Source organism: Hydra vulgaris, chromosome 07 (genome assembly GCF_038396675.1).
Source record: "Hydra vulgaris chromosome 07, alternate assembly HydraT2T_AEP".
NCBI lineage: Eukaryota > Metazoa > Cnidaria > Hydrozoa > Anthoathecata > Hydridae > Hydra > Hydra vulgaris.
Window position 1 is genome coordinate 521,918 of NC_088926.1, and position 22,624 is coordinate 544,541.

The 22,624-nt window shown below is 24.8% G+C and overlaps 1 protein-coding gene across 2 annotated transcripts; it reads right to left on the reverse strand.

Annotated features, from left to right (window-relative positions):
* Positions 1-742: 742 nt before the first annotated feature.
* Positions 743-22,048, reverse strand: LOC136082218 (uncharacterized). Of its 2 annotated transcripts, XM_065800739.1 has the most exons (12): positions 21,926-22,048; positions 13,426-13,522; positions 12,989-13,151; positions 10,264-10,381; positions 9,523-9,636; positions 3,983-4,255; positions 3,519-3,779; positions 3,248-3,447; positions 2,466-2,625; positions 1,489-2,102; positions 1,261-1,320; positions 743-1,173 (listed from the first exon to the last, which is right to left on the reverse strand). In XM_065800739.1, the coding sequence occupies exons 7-10, from the start codon at positions 3,529-3,531 to the stop codon at positions 1,975-1,977; spliced, it is 501 nt and encodes a 166-aa protein (XP_065656811.1). In that variant the 5' UTR covers positions 3,532-3,779; positions 3,983-4,255; positions 9,523-9,636; positions 10,264-10,381; positions 12,989-13,151; positions 13,426-13,522; positions 21,926-22,048; the 3' UTR covers positions 743-1,173; positions 1,261-1,320; positions 1,489-1,974. The 2 variants fall into 2 exon arrangements, with proteins under 2 accessions (XP_065656811.1, XP_065656812.1); XM_065800740.1 differs by lacking the exon at positions 12,989-13,151.
* Positions 22,049-22,624: the final 576 nt, after the last annotated feature.

Here is a 22,624-nt window from a genome sequence, read left to right on the forward strand (position 1 = left end):
GAAAGCGCTTTTGTAAACACAATTTTTTAAAACAACACAGTTAAATTGATCGTTGTCTAATTTTCCAATAATCTGGGCAAATTCGCCTGTGTATAGGAGAAACCAACCCAGTGGGCATGGGGGCGTCTTATAGACGTCGAAAAGACGTCTTTTTTGGACGAATGGACGTCCATTATAGACGTTGATTAGACGTTCGGTGGACGTACCAAATGTAACACAAGACGTCCGTCCGAAACGGTGGTTGTTATATGGTTATATCCCAGTGGGCACAGGACCTAAATAAGACGTCTTTTGAACGTTCAAAAGACGTCCAAAACGTTCAAAAGACGTTTAAAAGACGTCTTTTTTACGTCCTGTGCCCACTGGGATGGACCTAAATTATGATGTCAAATGGACGTCCTTTGGACGTTCATTCGACGTCACGCTAACATAAGGACGTCACATGGACGTCTTAAGTAAGTCCCATTTAGACTTTATTTGGTCGTTCAGTTGACCTACGTATTGCTTAGAAATTCCACGGTTTTTTAATATTTTCAATTAAATACACTGTAGCATATACTACAGTGTTTAACTTCAAATAAGATGCTATATACTACGATACTTTAATACTGATACAAAGTACGTACTCACATATGTAAGCACGTATGTGAGGATTAGGGTAAAATACTGTATTGAATAACATTCAAAGTAGTATAACTTTTTTTCAACTAATTACCAAACGAAAACAATATTAACACGTAAATATAGCAAAATAAGTGTATTCTGAAATAGCAATAAATTATACAAAATAAATAAGTAATTTCAGATTTTTGAAATTTTGCTGATTATATATACATTGGAAATTTATCAAGTTGTGTTTTGATTTCAACGTTAATTTTTCGTGTGCAGTTTCGTGTATATTGCATATCTCGCACCTTGTGAATCAATGATCACTACTATTGCTGATTGATATTTTTATCAAATTGATAGATAGATATAGATAAATAATTTAAATAAATTGATATATCTCAATATATAGCAATATATGAGCGATATCTCAATATATAGCAATATATCTCAATATATAGATATCTCAATATATAGAATGATATATCTCAATATATAGCAATATATGAGCGCTACTATTACTATCGGTGATCGTACTATTCGTAGTTTTGTATTGATCAACTATTCCTATAAAAATTAAACTTTAAAAATAATCATCATAAAGTTTTCAAAATCAAATACTGTTGATCGGACAGAAAATAGAAAAAAATATACCCTAACTATGTATATTGAGTTCTTAATTGCCTGATTAAATTTAATTCCATAAGCCGATATCTGTAAAAAAATTTACATTATAACTTTACATAATAAATTTAAGAAACTAAATTTAAAAAAATCATAAAGAACAAATTTCGGTTGAGATGAAAAGTCATACATTTTTATTACTACAAAAATTAACGAACTTATTATTATGAAACATTCAAAGTGATACTGCTGTTTTACCTTTATTTACGAATGCTCTTTCTGAGTTAGATGATTGGTTATTCTAGACGATTAAGCGAAATAATGTCTGTTATTTGGGGAGCATTACCATGTTACAACATTTATGATAACTAACGCCTTTATGGTAGAGAATTCACATTTTATTAAGCTAAATTAGACAAAAAATGTACAGGTATAAAATTAATTAATCAAAGCTTATGTTGAAATGCTAATAATTTCAAATGTAGGGCTTTCAAGTCAATCATTTTATTAAATCAAATTCCATCAAGGATTTTTTTCCAGGAATATTTCTCTGTGGCAACAATTAAATATTTTTGGAATTGTAAGACATTGGCGTAACTATTTATAAACTATACACCCCCTATGATCAACAAAAGAAAACAATATGCTTTATTCACATATCCAAAAAATTTAAATTTTACCACAAAATTTAAAAACATAACCATACAAATCACAAACAATAAAAATTATTAAATAATCCTTTAATTAAATGAAGTCGTGTTCGGGTGTGTTTGGGACAACCACTTTTTTAACCGTTCTTTTTAATAAATCACCAATAAGGTAATCAACCGAACTTTTAGTGAAATCGTCTTTCGCTGGATCAACTATTGCTCCTATAAAAAAATGTATAATTTTCTTGTAAATAAAATTACTTATTTGCAACACCATTTAATAACAAACCTTCATTAATTCAAATAATTCCTATCCTAATATTATGAAACAACACCTTATAATAGAAACATTTTAAACTATTTTTCAAATATAATACTTTTAGCTCTTATAAAAACTAAAAAAGTCAACTGGAACAATAGGCCTTCCTGCCAAACATTTGTAGCATAAAGAAAAAAGAGCAAGATGTTTAAGAACAATTAAGAATAAGAACTTAAAAAATTAATTGTAATAAATCCAGCACACGAGGCTTGTCCAGGTAAAAACAAAACTAAAATAAAAAACCTTATACTAAATATAATTTTTACCTATAAGACATTTGTAATGATTTGTCTTAACAAAAGCACGTTTGCCTTTTAGGCCATCTTTCCTGAACTGTTGCTGCAGAGATCTTGTAAGCATGGCATCTAAACCATTCTTGACTGAATTTCTCACACTCCTGCCACCAATTGACCTTAACTGCAATTTCTATTAAAAAAGTACATATTGTATATATTATATATTGTAAGTTTTAGTCAAAAAACATTGCTATTTTTTTCATATTTAGACAATAGTGATCAACCAACTGCAATATAATATTCAATGGTACTGGAAAGAATGTGACAACTTATACAGGGTTCATGGCAGTTTTGAAAATTTATTTTCCCTGAGTTTTCCCTGATTTTCCTATATTTTTAAGTATTTGTGCAGTGGAAAGTATATATTTTTCCCTGTTTATTTTGAAGCATAAATTACTTTCACAACTGAATCTTTGTTCCTAAAACTCTTGTTCCCAAAAAAGTTACTACAGTAATCCATTTACATATAGCTACTATATATTATAAATGTTATAAAACCACAGTAGTGAGCAACTTTCATTATTAAAAAAGATTCAAAAACTGCATACTGATAAGTAACCTCAATCTAAATATTAAAATAAAAAATATTCCCTGAGTTTTCCCTGATTTTAAAAATGTTCAAAAAAAAGTCCCTGACTTTTCCAGGTATTCCCTGATTTTCTAAATTTTAAAAACTTTTCCCTTGTTTTCCCTGAGTGCCATGACCCTGTTATAGTGCAAAAACTCATAAAACTGTTCAAGTTTTTTTTTACCTTCATTTTCATATAACCTTTTTCTTCTAGTTTCGATTCTTCTTCATCAAAGTCAAAAAAAGAGTTTAATTTTTTTATTTCTTCAGAGCATTCGGGTGTAAGATGTATATCACTCTCTAAAAGTTTGTCAAGTTTTTCTAAGATCAAAGCTTGATTTTCCTGGATTGACCTTGCTTCCATCAAAGACACATACTGGAACTCTGATAGATTACAAACAAATAATAAATGAAAAAATTTAATTTAAATCATAAAACGAAAAAATTAAACCTACGTTTATTAGACATTTCTTAAAAACTTTCCCCACCATCTTTATGTTTAGAGGAACTTCGAGAGATATTTGAAGTAGTAGGCACAGATTCAAAAGATTTTTTTTTTTGTTTCGACTTCTGGAAGCATCACTTCAAGTTTCCTTAGTGAAGTACTTTGACTTCTTAAATCAAAATCAACAGGAAAACAATTTTTAAGTCCTCCTGAATGTTTCTTTTTTGAAACAGGACTTGAAACATGGTCTTGTAAAGGATGTTGATAAATTCTTGGCAGGAAAAAAATTGTTAAAATCGTATTTTAAAAGATTGAAATTATTTTGTACATATAATATTTTTAATACTAAATGCACAATTAGATTATTATCATAGAAAGCAAATATGAGAAAATAAAAATTTTTACTCAATAAAACCAGATTCTTATTACTAATTGACTACGACTAAACAACAAGACTTCAGCAAGACTACTCACCTATTATCTTCCTCTGAATCAGAAGATTCTGTAGTTGATGGTATTCTCATCATTTGATCTGCTTCATTTTTTGTACCAGATTCTAGTATTGTTTTGATAACTTTCAAACATTTCCAGTCGCTTCCTGGTATAGACCAGCCAGCTATATATGCACCCAGAGGTTTACCTTTTGGAGGCCAATATATACAATCCTTGATTGGATTAACCCAAATACAAGGACACATAGTTCTAGTTTGTCTTTCATTTTCAATGATAATATGCACTGACCAATATCTATGGTTAAAAAATCAGTTAGAATCCATATATACTGCAAAAAGAGTCAAAAGAAAAGATTCAGTTCATAAAACATATTGTTCAAAACATGGATAAAATAAAAATTATAAATTCCTTAGAAAGAAAAAATCTAAAGCTTAATACTTGTTAGATTTTTAATAACAAATTAATGAACAAATAAATTGAATATTTTTCATATTCAATTTATTTATTTTATAAATAAAAATATGCTAAATATATTTAGTAAAAAAACTTCATAAAAATGAACAAAGAAACTTTTCATTTTTCAATACTACAGTTTAAAATAGTTATAAAAAGCCTTTTTATGATTTAAAAATGCAAAGTATTTATGACTAATGTCCAGTAACATTACTGAGCAATGGTATGATTACGTTTCCATTTTTATATGGGAAACAACAACTTTTTCTCAATAGTTCGTTTACTTTTTTTTACACATTTCAAAGGCTTAATGTTTCCTTTAATCATATAAGTATAAAGTTGCTTAGAGTCTATAAAAATATCAAAAAATCTTTCTAAAACGTCTCCACCATAATAATGACATTGAAAATTTTCATCTTTAAGTTTATTAAGAATAAAAACAACTCCTCCTTGCACTAAAAAACAACTGTCCTTAGCTTTAGTGGATATTTTAGTACTAATAACATTTTTTTCTTTAGAAATTTCAACTTCACTAAACCTTTTTGTCAACTGTGCTACTGGGTTGTTTTTTCTTTTAACAAGCTGCTTTAACTTTTGAAGAAAATTTTTGAACTGAAATGCTGATATTGCATCAAGTGGTTGTTCAAAAAATTCAACGTCTTCTGCAATGTGAAGTACATCATACACACAAAATGATTTCCCATAATGTTCTGGAGAATTGGTTACAAAATAATTCAAGAGCTCTTTTGAAAAATTTAAATAATGAATTCGAGAATCTTTATTTTCCTCACACAAAAATCTTATTTCTAAAGAGAGACTTAAAAAATGTTTATACATATTAAGATTACATACACCCTTTAACACCACAATGCCATAATATAAAAGAAAGCTTTTATCATGTTAACATTTAACGGAAGTAAGACAGATATAGATGTATGATAGCATTTGCCTGTTAAATCAGATAAACCATAACCTAAAGGATTGAAATGCGTCATTGGGTCTCTCAAAAATATTTTCCTCTGCATAACTATTGCACACACGATTTTTGAAAACAAAACCTTTCTTTGTAATGTCTCTCGCAAGCATGGTCGTGCTTGAGGCAAATTTGGGGGATTGGATTCTTTATCAACGTAATAGACATATTGGTCAATCCAATTTAGAGAATCTTTAGAATAATGAGAACTTGCTAAATCTGGCCGAAATAAATAGCTAAAGTCTCCATGATACTTGTGAATAAATGGAAGAAGTCGTTTTTCTAAACATTCATTAATATAGATTGATGAATTGATCGCTACAGCCTTGGAAGTGCGAAACAATGGCTCGGACATACCACGGTCAGATATGGCAATCCACATTAATAATTTTTTTGGAAATTTCTTTTTTCCTATGAAACGACAACTTCTGGACATGTCTTTTTGTTGTTTGTGTAGTATCCATAATTTCCAGGCATGTTGTCCCCTGCAAAACAAAAGTATTTTTCGTCATTGATAACTAGAAGCGATTTTGTGTTATAGAGTTGGTTAACTAGTTTCCTGCTTCTATTCTTTGCCTTTATTTGTTGTTCAATAGTGTATTTTGGAGTCTTTTCACGTTTTTTATATTTAATATTCATTTTTTTTTAACTGACGACCAATTGTCGATCGATTTACACCGAATTTAATACCTATTTTTCTCTGACTGACCCCTTTTCGATTGTTGACAAGTCTCGTTAATTCAGCTTTCTTTTCTCTAGTCCAGGATGTCAGACGACCAGGGTGCTTTCTATCAGAAAACGATTGAACAGTTTTAAGTCTTTTTAGGTTATCGTATACTGTACTTCGAGCAAATCCTTCCTTTTCAAAATGATTTACGATTTATTTTTTTTATATTAGGTTTATTTACAAAAAACATTTTTAGTCGCTTTCGAAAAGATTCTCATTCAGCTGCATTTAACCTAATTTTAAATAATTGTGTTTCAAATAATAAAGTTTATATTTTATAGAACGTTTATGCCTACGCATAAAAACCACAAAAACTAATTGTTATGCTCAAATAATGAAATTAGGATTTGTCTGATAACTTCCGCATCTCCCATTATATTTGATGTGAATATTTGCTTCCTTCTTTCCCTTATGCTGACAGGTCCAGCTTGCATATCAGACACACCGACTTTGTCCAAGTGCCTGGATAGGGCATGCGGACTTTGTTTAGATGTCTAAGTAAAGCGCTGAAATTGGATCAGTGTGTGTTACAATAGTGGGGAAGCCACTACCAACGTATAACCAGAATCGATACTAAGATCCCTTTCACTAACATGATAAACTGGTGCTAACCATATAAGTTTAATAATAAAAAAACTAATTATTTGTTTAACTTCTTTAAAATATAACTTTAAACAATTAAAACATAACTTTAAACAATAAAATATAAATTTAAACAATTAAACTTTAAATAAGTTAAAAGCACTCAATAACTTTAAAATAATATATAATAATATGATAGTAAAATTTATTAAAAAGTCATCATATAATTAATAAAGAAATAAATAAACTTTTTCAAGCCCCCGTAATCTATAATCTTTAAAATTCTCTCTGACACCTGTCTAACTTTGCATAAATCTATTACTTATCATATATTTTAGTATTTGCTTCCATTTTACCTTTAGGCTGACAGGTCCAGCTTGCATATAGAGTAAACAGACTTTGTCTGGTTATTTTGGATAAATATAATAACCCTAACCCTGACCCTAACATTAACCCTAACCCCTGACCCTAACCCTAACCTTAACTCTAACCTTAACCCCTAACCCTGATCCTAACTTAACACTAACCCTGACCCTTAGTCCTAACCCCACCCAAACCCTAATCCTAATTGAGGGAGTTCACTGTTATAGCCCCTCAATGGAACGGAACTTGTAACACTAAATAATGACATGCTTTAACTTCATATTATTTTTATTAACGCACACTTAAAATTACCAGTAGATAATTATAAATGTAAATAAATAAAATGTATGTTAATATTTTATTTAATATTGTTAAAATTCAACATGGATTATTATATACTATAAAATTCTGTCATCACTTATTAACAAAGAATATTGAACGCAATTATGAGCAAAGTATTTTTTTAATTAAAAATTGTTATTATTTTGATTTAAATAAAAACTCAACTTTTATAAAAAATAAATTATATGAGCCGCTTAGAATCAGAATGGTGTAAGTCAACGTTCTCTCAATTTGAGATTTTTAAGATTTTATCACAAACTGAAAAAAAAACAAAAACAGCTATCAGTTTTTTACATAAATTTACAACAACACCAGTCTCAAATTTAACAAAATGATTCTTTGTTTTCACAATTATTGGCTTAACTCAACTTTTTTATTTTGACTTACACCATGCTGATTCTCACCAACTCGTATATAATTTAGGTGACGTTGAATGTCGCTATTTAAAAACATTTATAAAAATACATACCTTCTAACTTTTTTTAAAGAACAAATAACACAAAATTAAATAGAATTTAAAGCACAACTACTAATCAAAATCAATCGCATTTTCACTAAGTTTTGCAAAAAATGTCTCAAAGTTGTTTTTAACACTTTGAACATAATCATTAAGGTCTGTGTAGAATGTATGGTCATCTTCAAAATACTTCTTAAGCTGCTCATTTTCGCAGTTTTCAATATATTTAATGATATCCTGCTCTGAACTGTCAATAATTTTGGTAAATGATAAAGTTTTAAATTTTTTTAAAATTGAATAAGCTCTTTTAAATTTGACATTTTGTTCTTCTTCTACCAATACTTGATAAGATAAGGAACCTTTATAATAATTGTTACGTCTGATGCCATATATAAATTCTAATAAAATATTTGAATTTGTAAAGTATTCATGAATACGGAAATCTAAAATTGAGGCAACAAGCTCATCGCTGGGTTTAACTATAAACCCAAAACTTAAAGAACTCGTTGAACAGTCAGAGGCATTAAAAGTTCTAGATATAATATCAACTAAAGTTATCTCTTTTTTTAAGCACTCAAATAGTTGTTTGTTAAGTGATTTATATTTAGATTCAATTGCTTCATTAATAATTTCATTGACATTAAATTCTGAAGCAATCTTAAATTGAAACCATAAAGGTTGTAAAACATCATTTGGCTCTAGAAGATTTGAACCTAGAAAAATTATGAAAAGAAAATATTAAAAAAAAGTATTTTTTAAGTTTTTTTATTTTGTAAAAGTTATAAAAATGATTCAACCTGATTCTAGTGAAGCTATGTAAAATTCCTTCACTGGATCTCGATCATCAAAAAAAAAATCAATTCTTGGTCCAATGCCTAGATTTTCAAATGATTTATAAACAAATAATTCTTTTAAATCAACAGGCTTTGATGCAGCCGAGGTAACAGATATACCTCCCCTTTGGTGTGTTTTGATATAATATTTTGCACTAACGCTCTCATTGAAATAATGATTTGAGTATGAAAACTCTAATACAACACCATTTTGAACTCCATCAAGTTTCTCTGTGATAATGATATCACCTATGATTTTAAAGTTTGAAAATCGACAAATAATAAAAGATTTGGCTAAATTTTGTAGGTTATTTTCATAACTATCTAATATTTTTTCTAAATGTGTAATTATAATATCTAAATCTTTTTTCCTTTCAAGATTTTCTTGAAGAAATAAAGATGATTCTCTTTCAAATTTTAAAGTTGATACATAAAGTTTTCTGGCTTTATTTTTAAGTAGGGTTTGATTCGTCAATAATTTGATATCTTGATATTGACTTATCAATTGAGAATGTAATGTCAAATATTTAGACTCCATACTCAACCAGTTGCCTATAAAAGAAATGCTAAATATTTTTAATTTTTCTATTAGTACAAAATTCACAGTTCACACAAATCGGTTCAAAAAAACAATTTGAAAACTCAACTTGATATAAAATTATAAGAAAATTATTAATAATTGATTTTTTAATATCGAAATCACATTTTTATTTTGAAAAAAAAAAAATTACAAACAAACTCAAGTTACTTGATAAAAACCTACACAACAACAAATTGAAAAAATGGCTATAAAATAATAATTATTACAAGAAATAAAGTTTTTTTACTTACTAAAAGATGTTGAACAGGGAACAAAAACAAATTGATTAAAACAACACTTAATCCTGCAAATGCTGCACAACAAAAACTTGTAGCAGAGGAAGCACTAAAAACAGTGCTGGTTACCTAACAAAGATATATATATATATATATATATATATATATATATATATATATATATATATATATATATATATATATATATATATATATATATATATATATATATATATATATATATATACATATATATATATATATTTATATATATATATATATATATATATATATATATATATATATTTATATATATAAATATATATACATATTTATATATATAAATATATATATATATATATATGCATATATATGAATATATATATGTATATATATATATATATGTATATATGTATATGAAGTACATTGTAAAACCCCACTATTTGTGACAAACTTTCTTTACATTGTAACACTGACTATCCCACAAGACAAATAAAACTCAGAGCAAAGATCTTAAAATGTCCAAAATTAGTTCACAAAAATCAGTTCACAAAAACAAAAGGAAAACTCAACTTGATATAAAATTATAATAAAATTATTACCAACTGATTTTTAATTATCGAAATCGCATTTTCATTTTGAAAAAAAAATATATATAAAGAAACTCAAGTGACCTGATAAAAACTGAAACAACAACAAATTAAAGAATGGCTATAAAAGAATATTTATTACAAGAAATAAAGTTATTTTACTTACTGAAATTAAGATGTTGAACAGGGAACAAAAACAACTTGATTAAAATAACACTAAATCATGGAAATGCTGCACAACAAAAACTTGTAGCATAGGAAGCACTGAAAACAGTGCTGATTACCTAAGAAAGATATGTATATATATATATATATATATATATATATATATATATATATATATATATATATATATATATATATACATATATATATATATATATATATATATATATATATATATATATATATATATATATATATATATATATATATATATATATATATATATATATATATATATATATATATATATATATATATATATATATATATATATATGTATACATATATATATATATATATATATATATATATATATATATATATATATATATATATATATATATATATATATATATATATATAAACATATATATATATATATATATATATATATATATATTTGCGAATTTGTAGGCTTATATATTTTAAATTCCCTAGCTAAAATAGTTCATTTTAATCAATTAGGCTTGTACCACGAAGATGGCTTAATAATAATGCAAAAAAAATTAGGGTCTCAACTTGATGAAGTCAGAAAAAATATTGTAGAAATTTTTAAAAACATTGGCTTCCAAATAATAAACATTAATTTAAAAATTGTGAATTTTCTTAATGTCACATATAACCTCTCAGAAAATTGTTATAGGCCTTATAGAAAACCTAATGATGAATTATCGTATATTAATATAAATTCGAATCATCCCCCTCAAATCTTAAAATAAATTCCCATTTCAATTAACAATAGACTTATTCAAAACTCCTCTAATGTAAATATTTTTACCTCTTTCAAACGCGTGTATGAAGATACTCTTACAAAAAGCGGATTTAAAAATTTTGAGCTTAAATTTGAAACAAATATTGCAAAAAAGCGAAATAGAAATAGAAATATAATTTGGTTCAACCCACCATACAGCAAAAATGTTTCAACAAACATTGGAAAAGCGTTTTTAAAATTAGTTGACAGACATTTCCCCCCTCTAATAAATTGCACAAAATTTTTAACAGAAACACTATTAAAGTAAGCAAAAGCTGTACAAAAAATATTAAAAGAATTATAAAAGGTCATAATTTTGCATTGATCAATAAAAATGAATTTCTCAAAAAAAAAAAATACTGAAAATTGTAACTGCAAACAAAAACTTGACTGCCGTATGAATGGCAAACACTTATCAAAAAATATTATTTACAAAAGCATTGTTTCCTCGCAAAACAACCCTGATAAACTTTATATTGGCTTAACCGAGGGCAAATGGAAAAAACGTTATGCTAATCACAAACAATCATTTAAACATAAAAAATACTATAAAAAAGAGACTATGCTGCCTAAATATATTTGGCAACTGAAAGAAAAAAATATTAATATTAAATTAAACTGGTCTATCCTAAAAACTGCGCCTGCCTATAACAACATTTCCAAAAAATGTATAATATGTTTACTAGAAAAATTTGAAATTATTACTCATTTAGATCAAGAAACATTACTGAATAAAAAATCAGAATTAATTTCTAAATGCAGATATGAAAATAAGTTCCTTTTAAAATATTATGAAAACAAATGACCAGTCCAAATTTATCCTAATTCTAAAGAATTCTTTTCATGACTTTTTAATTATCTAATGTAGTTCATGCAAATTCCTGGTTGCAAAATACAACAGTTATTACATAATTAACTATAACAATTCCCAACTACCTGTGAAAAAATTTTTCTATAATTTGAAAATTTTTTTGATGTTTAGACATTCTTCCTGATGAACCTACTGATGGTGAAACACAGTGTTGAAGTAACCAAAAATTAGATAAGTGTTTTTACTAATTTTTATATATATATATATATATATATATAGATATATATATATATATATATATATATATATATATATATATATATATATATATATATATATATATATATATATATATATATATATATATATATATATATATATATATATGTATTTGAAGTACATTGTATAACCCCACTATTTGTGACAAGACTTTCTTTACACTGTAACACTGAGTACCCCAAAAAAGAAATAAAACTAAGAGCAAAGATCTTAAAATGTCCAAAATTAGTTCACAAAAATCAGCTCACAAAGACAATTTAAAAACTCAACTTAATATAAAATTATAAGAAAATTATAAACAACCAATTTTTTAATATCGATATCGCATTTTTATTTTGAAAAACGAATATATATAAAGAAACTCAAGTGACCTGATAAAAACTGAAACAACAGCAAATTGAAAGAATGGCTATAAAAGACAATTCATTACAAGAAATAAAAATATTTTACTTACTGAAATAAAGATGTTGAACATATATATATATATATATATATATATATATATATATATATATATATATATATATATATATATATATATATATATATATATATGTATATATATATATATATATATATATATATACATATACATATATATATATATATATATATATATATATATATATATATATATATATATATATATATATAAATATATATATATATATATATATATATATATATATATATATATTATATATATATATATATATATATATATATATATATATATATATATATATATATATATATAACTCTTATATGTTGTTCGAAAGTCTTTTCTATATTTTGTTAACAAAAGTAAAAATTAAATTGCAATACCGGAATTTTTTTTCATTAATAGACTGCCTGCCCCAACCAAAGCATTAGTTGATGTAGCAGCTTTCCCTTGCGGGTCATGCTAAAAGATCATAGATGTAGCAGGACTCCCCTGCAAGTCAGGCTATTTGTCAGTCAATGTAGCAGCACTTGCTTGCGAGTCAGGCTATAATATAGTGGATGTAGCAACACTTTTTATTATAAAAAAAAAAAATAGTTCACAAAAATCAGTTCACAAAGACAATTTGAAAACTCAACATGATATAAAATTATAACAAAATTATTAAAAACTGATTTTTTTATATCCAAATCAAATTTTTGTTTAGGATAAAAAATTTATTAACATACTCAAGTGACTGGATAAATACTTAAACAACAACAAATTGAAAGAATGGCTATAAAAGAATAATTATTACCAAAAATAAAGTTAATTTACTTACCGAAATAAAGATGTTGAACAGGGAACAAAAACAAAGTGATTATAACAACACTGAATCCTGCAAATGCTGCACAACAACTGAAAACAGTGCTGATTACCTAACAAAGATATATATATATATATATGTATGTATATATATATATATATATATATATATATATAAATATATATATATATATACATATATTTATGTATATATATATATATATATATATATATATATATATATATATATATATATATATATATATATATATATATATGTATGTATATATATATATATATATATATATATATATAAATATATATATATATATACATATATTTATGTATATATGTATATGAAGTACATTGTAAAACCCCACTATTTGTAACAAACTTTCTTTACAATGTAACACTGTGTCTCCCACAAGACAAATAAATCTCAGAGCAAAGATCTTAAAATGTCCAAAAATAGTTCACAAAAATCAGTTCACAAAAACAAATTGAACACCTAACTTGATATAAAATTATAATAAAATTATAAACAACCGATTTTTTAATATCAAAATCGCATTTTTTTCTTTAAAAAAAAAAAAAAAGACACTCAAGCGACCTGATAAAAACTCAAACAACAACAAATTAAAGGAATGGCTATAAAAGACTATTCATTAGAAGAACAGGGAACAAAAACAACTTGATTAAAACAATACTATATCCTGGAAATGCTGCACAACAAAAACTTGTAGCAGAGGAAGCACTGTATACGTATATATATATATATATATATATATATATATATATATATATATATATATATATATATATATATATATATATATATATATATATATATATATATATATATATATATATATATGTATACATATATATACATATATATATGTATACATATATATATATATATATATATATATATATATATATATATATATATATATATATATATATATATATATATATTTATATATATATATATATATATATATATATGTATATATATATATATATATATATATATATATATATATATATATATATATATATATATATATATATATACATATATATATAAATATATATATATATATAGAACTCTTATATGTTGTTCGAAAGTTTTTTCCATATTTTGTTTACATAAAGTAAAAATTAAAATGCAAAGCCGGAATTTTTTTTTTCACTAATTGATAGACTGCCTGCCCCAACCAAAGTCTTAGTTGATGTAGCAGCACTCCCTTGCAGGTCATGCTAAAAGATCGTAGAGGTAGCAGCACTCCGTTGTAAGTCAGGCTATTTGTCAGTCAATGTAGCAGCACCTGCTTGCGAGTCAGGCTATAATATAGTCGATGTAGCAACACATTTTATTAAAAAAAATTAATAAAAACATTCTTTTTATTGTTAAAAACATTAAAAATGTTTTAAAATTGTTCAGGTCAATTAAATTTGCGTTTTTGTGGTTATTTTAAAAAACAATTAATTTGTAATTAAAATAATGGTTTTAACTTCCTAACAACACGCAAATGTTGGACGAAAGTCAAAAGTTTTTGAAAGTGCCTTATGTGTTGCCGTAATAATCTTTTTTTTTCCTCCGCTTTTCCCAAATGCAATAAACTATAGAACTATATAAATGTAAATATATATATAAATAAATAAATATACATATATATATATATAATATATATATATATATATATATATATATATATATATATATATATATATATATATATATATATATACATATACATATATATATATATATATATATATATATATATATGTATATATATATATATATATATATATATATATATATATATATATATATATATATATATATATATATATATATATATATATATATATATATATTATGTTGTCTTTGGGAAGAGCGGAAGGAAAAAAAAGACTCTTATGCCAACACATACGTCACTTTTAATTACATTTGACTTTCGTCCAACATTTGCGTGTTGGAAGAAAGTAGAAACCATTAATTTAATTACAAATAAAATGGTTTTTTTTTAAAAAAAAAAACGCAAATTTAATTGACCAGAATGTTTTAAAAACATTCTGAATGTTTTTAACAATATAAACAATGTTTGTATTTTTATTTTTTTTAATAAAATGTTTTTATTTTCAATTTTTTTAATAAAATGCTTTTATTTTTAACTTATTTTATTGTAAATCATGCGCGGAGTGTTGCTACATCGACTATCTTATAGCCTGACTCGCAAGGGAGTGCTGCTACATCAACTGACAAATAGCCTGACTTGCAAGGGAGTGCTGCTACATCGACTGACAAATAGCCTGATCCGCAAGGGGGTGCTGCTACATCTACTATCTTTTAGCCTGACCCGCAATTGAGTGTTGCTACATCGACTGAGAGTTTGGTTGGGGCAGGCAGTCTATCAATTAATATTAAAAATAATTCCGGTCTTGCATTTTAATTTTTACTTTTTGTCAGCAAAATATGGAAAAAACTTTCTGACAACATATAAGAGTTATATATATATATATATATATATATATATATATATATATATATATATATATATATATATATATTATATATATATATATATATATATATAAATTAGTAAAAAACACTTATCTAACTTTTATCTTCGACTTGAAGTTTCACCATTGCTGGATCATCAGGAAGCTTCCTGATGATCCAGCAATGGTGAAACTTCAAGTCGAAGATAAAAGTTAGATAAGTGTTTTTTACTAATTTATTATTGCTCTGTTCTTTAAGAACATTGAGCACTCTATTTGTAAAATACACTAACATAATTTACATATATATATATATATATATATATATATATATTATATATATATATATATATATATATATATATATATATATATATATATATATATATATATATATATATATATATATATATATATATACATATATATATATAAATATATATATATATATTTATATATATATATATATGTATATATATATATATATATATATATATATATATATATATATATATTTATATACATATCTATATATATATATATATATATATATTTATATATATATATATATACACATATATATATATGTATATACATATATACATATATATATATACATATATACATGAATATATATATATACATATATACATATATAATATATATATATATATATATATATATATATATATATATATATATATATATATATATATATATATATATATACATATATATACATATATATATATAAATATATATATATATATATATATATATATATATATATGTACATATATACATATATACATGAAATATATATATGTATATATGTATTTTAAGACTGATATATATTTATATATAAATATATATCAGGCTGTCACAGGAAGATGTATGATAGGACGTTGTTATTTGACCAGGCAAATTATATTATGCTTTGCCAATTCGACCACGGCTTTCAACATATTTTCAAAATTTAAAGATGCGCAACAAAAACTTAATTAAACTTATCTTCAAAAACACTTTTAAAAAAAATGAAAATCCTAACGACAGTTAGGACTTCCTTTTCTTATTCGATAAAAAAAACTTAACTAAAATAAAACTCATCAAACTAAATTACTTTGCCTAATTTATGCATTAAAAAATCAATTTGTACTTTGTATTAACATTTGTACTTTGTTTTTTTAAAAATATGTTTTAAAAGATAAACATTCATCATATAAAATAGATAATTATACAAGTAAAAAAACAACAACTGTTTATTAATACTTATTATAAAAATTCATTAGAAGTGTTTTGTTACTTTATTAACACTTTATTTACTAAGGAAAGGTAAGGTAGGGAAATTTTTTTTCAACATGAAAAAACATTAAAACATTTTGAAAAGGTTTAGCCATTGGTTTGGAAATAAATTTGGGAGAAGTAAGTTCCGTCTTACATATGTTTTTATTAAACTAATGAAAAAATATGAAAAAAATACAATATACACATAAAAAAACTAAAGAAAAAATAGTTAATATTTTTTTTGCCAATTTTAAGTCAGTAGCACCTCACAAGACATATAACTCCTACAACAAATTTTACAAAATATAGCATAATAAAGCAAGAAAAACTAATCATAACAACATAAGAATTTGTTAACTATAATAAATATAAACCAAAAAAATTTGCAAAGCACAAACATATTTAATGATATAATACTTTCAAGTAAAGAAAAAAAATTTATTAGCACTGCAAGCTTTAGTAGACATTTTGCAAATAAAAATATGTGCTTTTGAGCAATAACTTTAATGATATTTTTTTATATCAAGATATTACAGCGTATATCTTCTAATTTCTATAAATAAATATCAATAATTTACATTTTCACTAAAAAAATAAAGACATCAACTTCCAGCAGAGCTAATAAGCCCCATCAGTAACCAAAGGGTTAAAAAGCATTTTGGTAAAATAATAGCAATTAAGATCAAACTTATTTAATTGTAACAGCTTTCTAAATCATTTGTCTTTTTTTTTTCAACAAATCTTTGTTTACCTTTTCAAATCTATTAACTTAAGGTATTAATATATAAAAATTTTGTTAAAGAGACTTTCGTTGTCGTAGGATGTCACTGTTTCTAACAAAACATTTTTGATTTATTTAAAAACAATCATTATAAAAAATGCACATTTAAACAATTTATATATTATATATTAAAAAAATATATACAAATGTCAATGATACTTTTAAAAAAAACCATTATCAGTAAACTGTTTAAAAAAAGCATATCGCTTATTTAAAAACATTTGTTAAAAGTTTCAATGTAATTTATTTCAATTAAGGTAAAATTCAAAATAGTTTTCATTCAGCGCGTTTTGAAAATGAATTATAATACAGCCACGGTCAAATTGTCAAAAAAAAATTGACTTTGCCTGGTCGTAAATAGATGTGCAATCACACGTCTTCCTGTTTAATAATTGTTGAGATTGATTTCATTTTACAGCTTTTAATTAAAAACATAGCACTAGAGGCCTTTAATAGTTTTATTAACAGTGCTGCTTAAAAAAAAAAGTTTTCTATTAAAAAATTTTTATTTTTGTAAAAAGTAAATTAAGTTTATGTTGCTAAAAATCACCATTATTGTGTGTAATTTATGTTATGTAATTTATTTGTAAACATGTATTTGTAAAGATTGATTAAAAATTGTTTAAAGAATTTAAACATTCAATTACTAATTATTTAAAACATTGAAAACTACATAAACTAAAATTACTAAAACATAGTGAATAAATAGTAAAAACATTTTTAAATGTTCATGTATTCAAATTTAGGCCTTTAAATCAACTCCTATCTTAGGATAAAAGTAAAACAAGATAAACATAAAGGATTGAAATGTTGATTCAAAAAAAGATAAATAAAAATCAAGGTTGCAGTATTGGTTGAACTAGGAAAGAAAGAGGAAGAGTAAAATATATTCCACAAAACAGAGTGCTCAATGTTCTTAAAAGAGCAGAGAAATTATAAAGTAATAGAAAATTATTAAAAAAAAAATTTTTCAAGTGAATTTCTACAACTTTATGTGTATATATGTAAATATAAATATATATATATATATATATATATATATATATATAAATATGTATACATAAGTATATAAAATATATATATATATATATGCATACATATATGTATGTATACAAATATAAAACTATATATATGTATATATATATATATATATACCACACCCCTGATAGTACCGCACTCAACTTCTTTCTTTGTGCAGCGGCCTTGTTTGGCAAGGTTTGTGTTTCGCAGTTAAAAAATTGAGAGAGGGTTATAACCACTTTTAAGTAGCCTCCTCATCTGTAATGGCCTTCTCGGCCTTGAGGATGAGAATGACAAGAAAAAATAAATATATATATTTATGTATTAACTAAATCACACTGATATATGAGTATATAAATATATAAATATATATATAAATATATATATAAATATATATATATATATATATATATATATACACTACCGTGCAAAAGTCTCCGCTCATGTGTAATATTTGCAAGGAACAGTAAATGCAATACATTTTAGGATGATTTTAAATATATAAAAAGAATAAAATGTTAATATAAAAAGTTGATGAGGCCAATTTTGCATACTTTTTTCTTTTCTTTTTGTTTCAAATAATTTTGTTTACCTTTGTTTTGTTGAGTTCTGCTGCTAAAAACATGGCAGAAATTTTTCTATATGAATAACCTTTTTCACGTAAAATACATATAAAGTTCTTCAGTATTCTTTATTAAATTTAAAACTGCACAAAAGTTTTAACCAAAATATTTTTTGTAAGCTTAGGTTTGACAGTAGCATGATACTTTCCGGCATGGTATGGATGTTTTCAGTAATTTTAATTGGTTGCTTTTAATAGACTTATGTTTATATTTATACTTGAAAATGGCATTAGTGTGCGCATTTAATGTCTTGAATTTAATAAAGAATTTGAGAAATGGTGAAAGTAAAGAAAGAATATTGTGAAGAACTTCATGGCAAAATATGTATTTTACGTGAAGAAGGTTATTCATATAGAAAAATTGCTTCCAGGTTAAAAATATCCGAATCAGGTGTGAGATATGCTCTACAACGATTGCATGATATTGGTTCCAACAGTGACAGATCACGTTCTGGAAGACCAAGAGTTACATCACGGCAAGAAGATACGTTTATTGTTGTGTCCAGCAAAAGAAATAGAAAAATTCCAGCCACAATTTTAACAGCAGAACTCAACAAAACAAGGGTAAAGCCAGTATCAACTGATACTGTAAAAAGAAAACTAAGATCAGTCAACTTAATTGGACGCGTTGCTGCACGTAAACCTTTGTTGAGGGCAGTAAATAAGAAGAAAAGATTGGAATGGGCAAAAATGCATAAAAATTGGGGATTAGAAGATTGGAAGAAAGTTCTATGGACAGACGAGAGTAGGTTCGAACTTTTTGGTACCCGACGTCGCGTGCATGTTAGGTGTTTACCTAATGAAAGAGTGCTTCCTCAATTTATACAAAGTACTGTAAAACATGGAGGTGGTAATATTATGCTTTGGGGATGTTTTGGCAATGGGTTAACTGGAGATTTAGTTAAAATCACATCTACCATGGATAAACACATGTACCATAATATTTTGGTTAAGCACGCGATTCCATCTGGTATTCGTATAATTGGGAAAGGATTCATCATGCAGCAGGACAACAATCCAAAACATGCATCTGGATTATTCAAAAATTATTTGAAACTAAAAGAAAGGGGAAAAGTTTGCAAAATTATGACTTGGCCTCCTCAATCACCAGATCTATCACCCATCGAAAAGTTGTGGGATGAACTGGATCGAAAGATCAGAGAAGCAGGTGAAACATCTTTTATTAATCAGCAAATGCTATGGGAACGTTTGCAAAAAGCTTGGAATGAGATAACAGCGGAAACCATGAATAAATTATTAGCCCGAATGCCAAGATTATGTGCTGCTGTTATACGCTCCAAGGGGTCACATATTGATGAAAATAAAATTTAACATTTACAACTTTGTATATTAAAATTTTATTGATTTTATATATTTAAAATCATCCTAAAATGTTTTGTATTTACTGTCTAATTCATTGTTGAATAAACAATTAAAAATAAACGCAATTATCTTGCAAACTTTTGTTACTTTATTGAAATATTACAAATGAGCGGAGACTTTTGCACGGTAGTGTATATATATAAAGTAAAAATGTACACCAATATAAAAAGTAAGGGATATGCATAACAAGATAACAAAATAATAATGTAAAAATTTTATATTTCTTGAAATGGATTTATTTGATTAAACAACTTATATTGAAAACATAGTACTAGAGGTCTTTAATATTTTTATTAGTGGTGCGGCTAAACAAAATAAAATTCTATACAAAAATTAGTAATTTTGTAAAAAGAAAAGTAAGTTTATGTTACTAAGAGTAACCAGTGTATTGTGTCTTTTCAAATATGAACTGTTAACTGAAGGTATCATGTTTCTGTTTGTGTAAATGATTTTCATAAAACAATAACTTATTTTATTTTTAAGTTCCAGAAAAACAAAAAGCTGGATAAAAGGCATTAATAAATATGATGGTTGAATCTGCCAGTTGATTGACCAAAAATTTAATATTCTATAAAAATCACAAAACAAAAACAAGATACCTTTAATTAACACTTTTTATTTAAAAAGACACAAAACAAGTTTAACTCTCAGCAAAATAGCACAAGTACCTTTTTATAAAAATACAAAATATTTTAACAGAAATTATTTTTATTAATATCACTATATATGAAACAATAAAAAGATTCTAATGCTAAAGTTGAAAATAAAAGCTGCAGAATAAGATAAATAATTTTTAAGTTATAGAAACTTTTAAGTGCAAATTTTATTACTTTATGAATAAAATCCTGATTACTTTGTTAAAATATTTAATCTTAGTCAATATTTTTATAAATAAATTAAATTAAAATAAAGTACATAGTAAAACCCAACTAATTCTGACATAACTTTCTTTATACTGTAACACTGAGTATCCTACAAGAGAAATAAAACTCGAAGGAAAGATCTCAAAAATGTCTAAAATTAGTTCACAAAAATCAGTTCACAAAATCAATTTGAAAACATAACTTGATATAAAATTATAAGCAAATTATTAACAACTGATTTGTAAATATCAAATCATATTATTATTTTGAAAAAAAAATTTTAACAAATATCAAATCATATTATTATTTTGAAAAAAAATTGCTAACAAAATCATAAGAGTGATTTAATAAAAACTGAAAAAACAACAAATATAATATAATAGTTAATAATAAAAAACAAATATAATAGTTTGTTTGTTTGAATACGTTAGGTGACGTAGTGTATTTTATTTTGCGGAGAAATTAAATGTTGAATAAGCAAAAACATTGTTAAGTTTCTTTTGTGAATATTAATTATGCGCGACGTATTTATCAAATGTATAACGTAAGATGTCAAATTAAATTTAAATTAGGGTAAGCGCTAAAGTATCACTCCGAATACGATCATAAGTCCGCACTTAATTTATACTAATCATGCGAAAGTTTTATTTTTAAATTATGTGAATGTTGAAAAGCTTTAAAAATAGCTGTTTCCAAAAGTTCTTCAGTCGTAAACCTAATAGGTGTTTTGTAACTTCGACGTGTTTTGAAA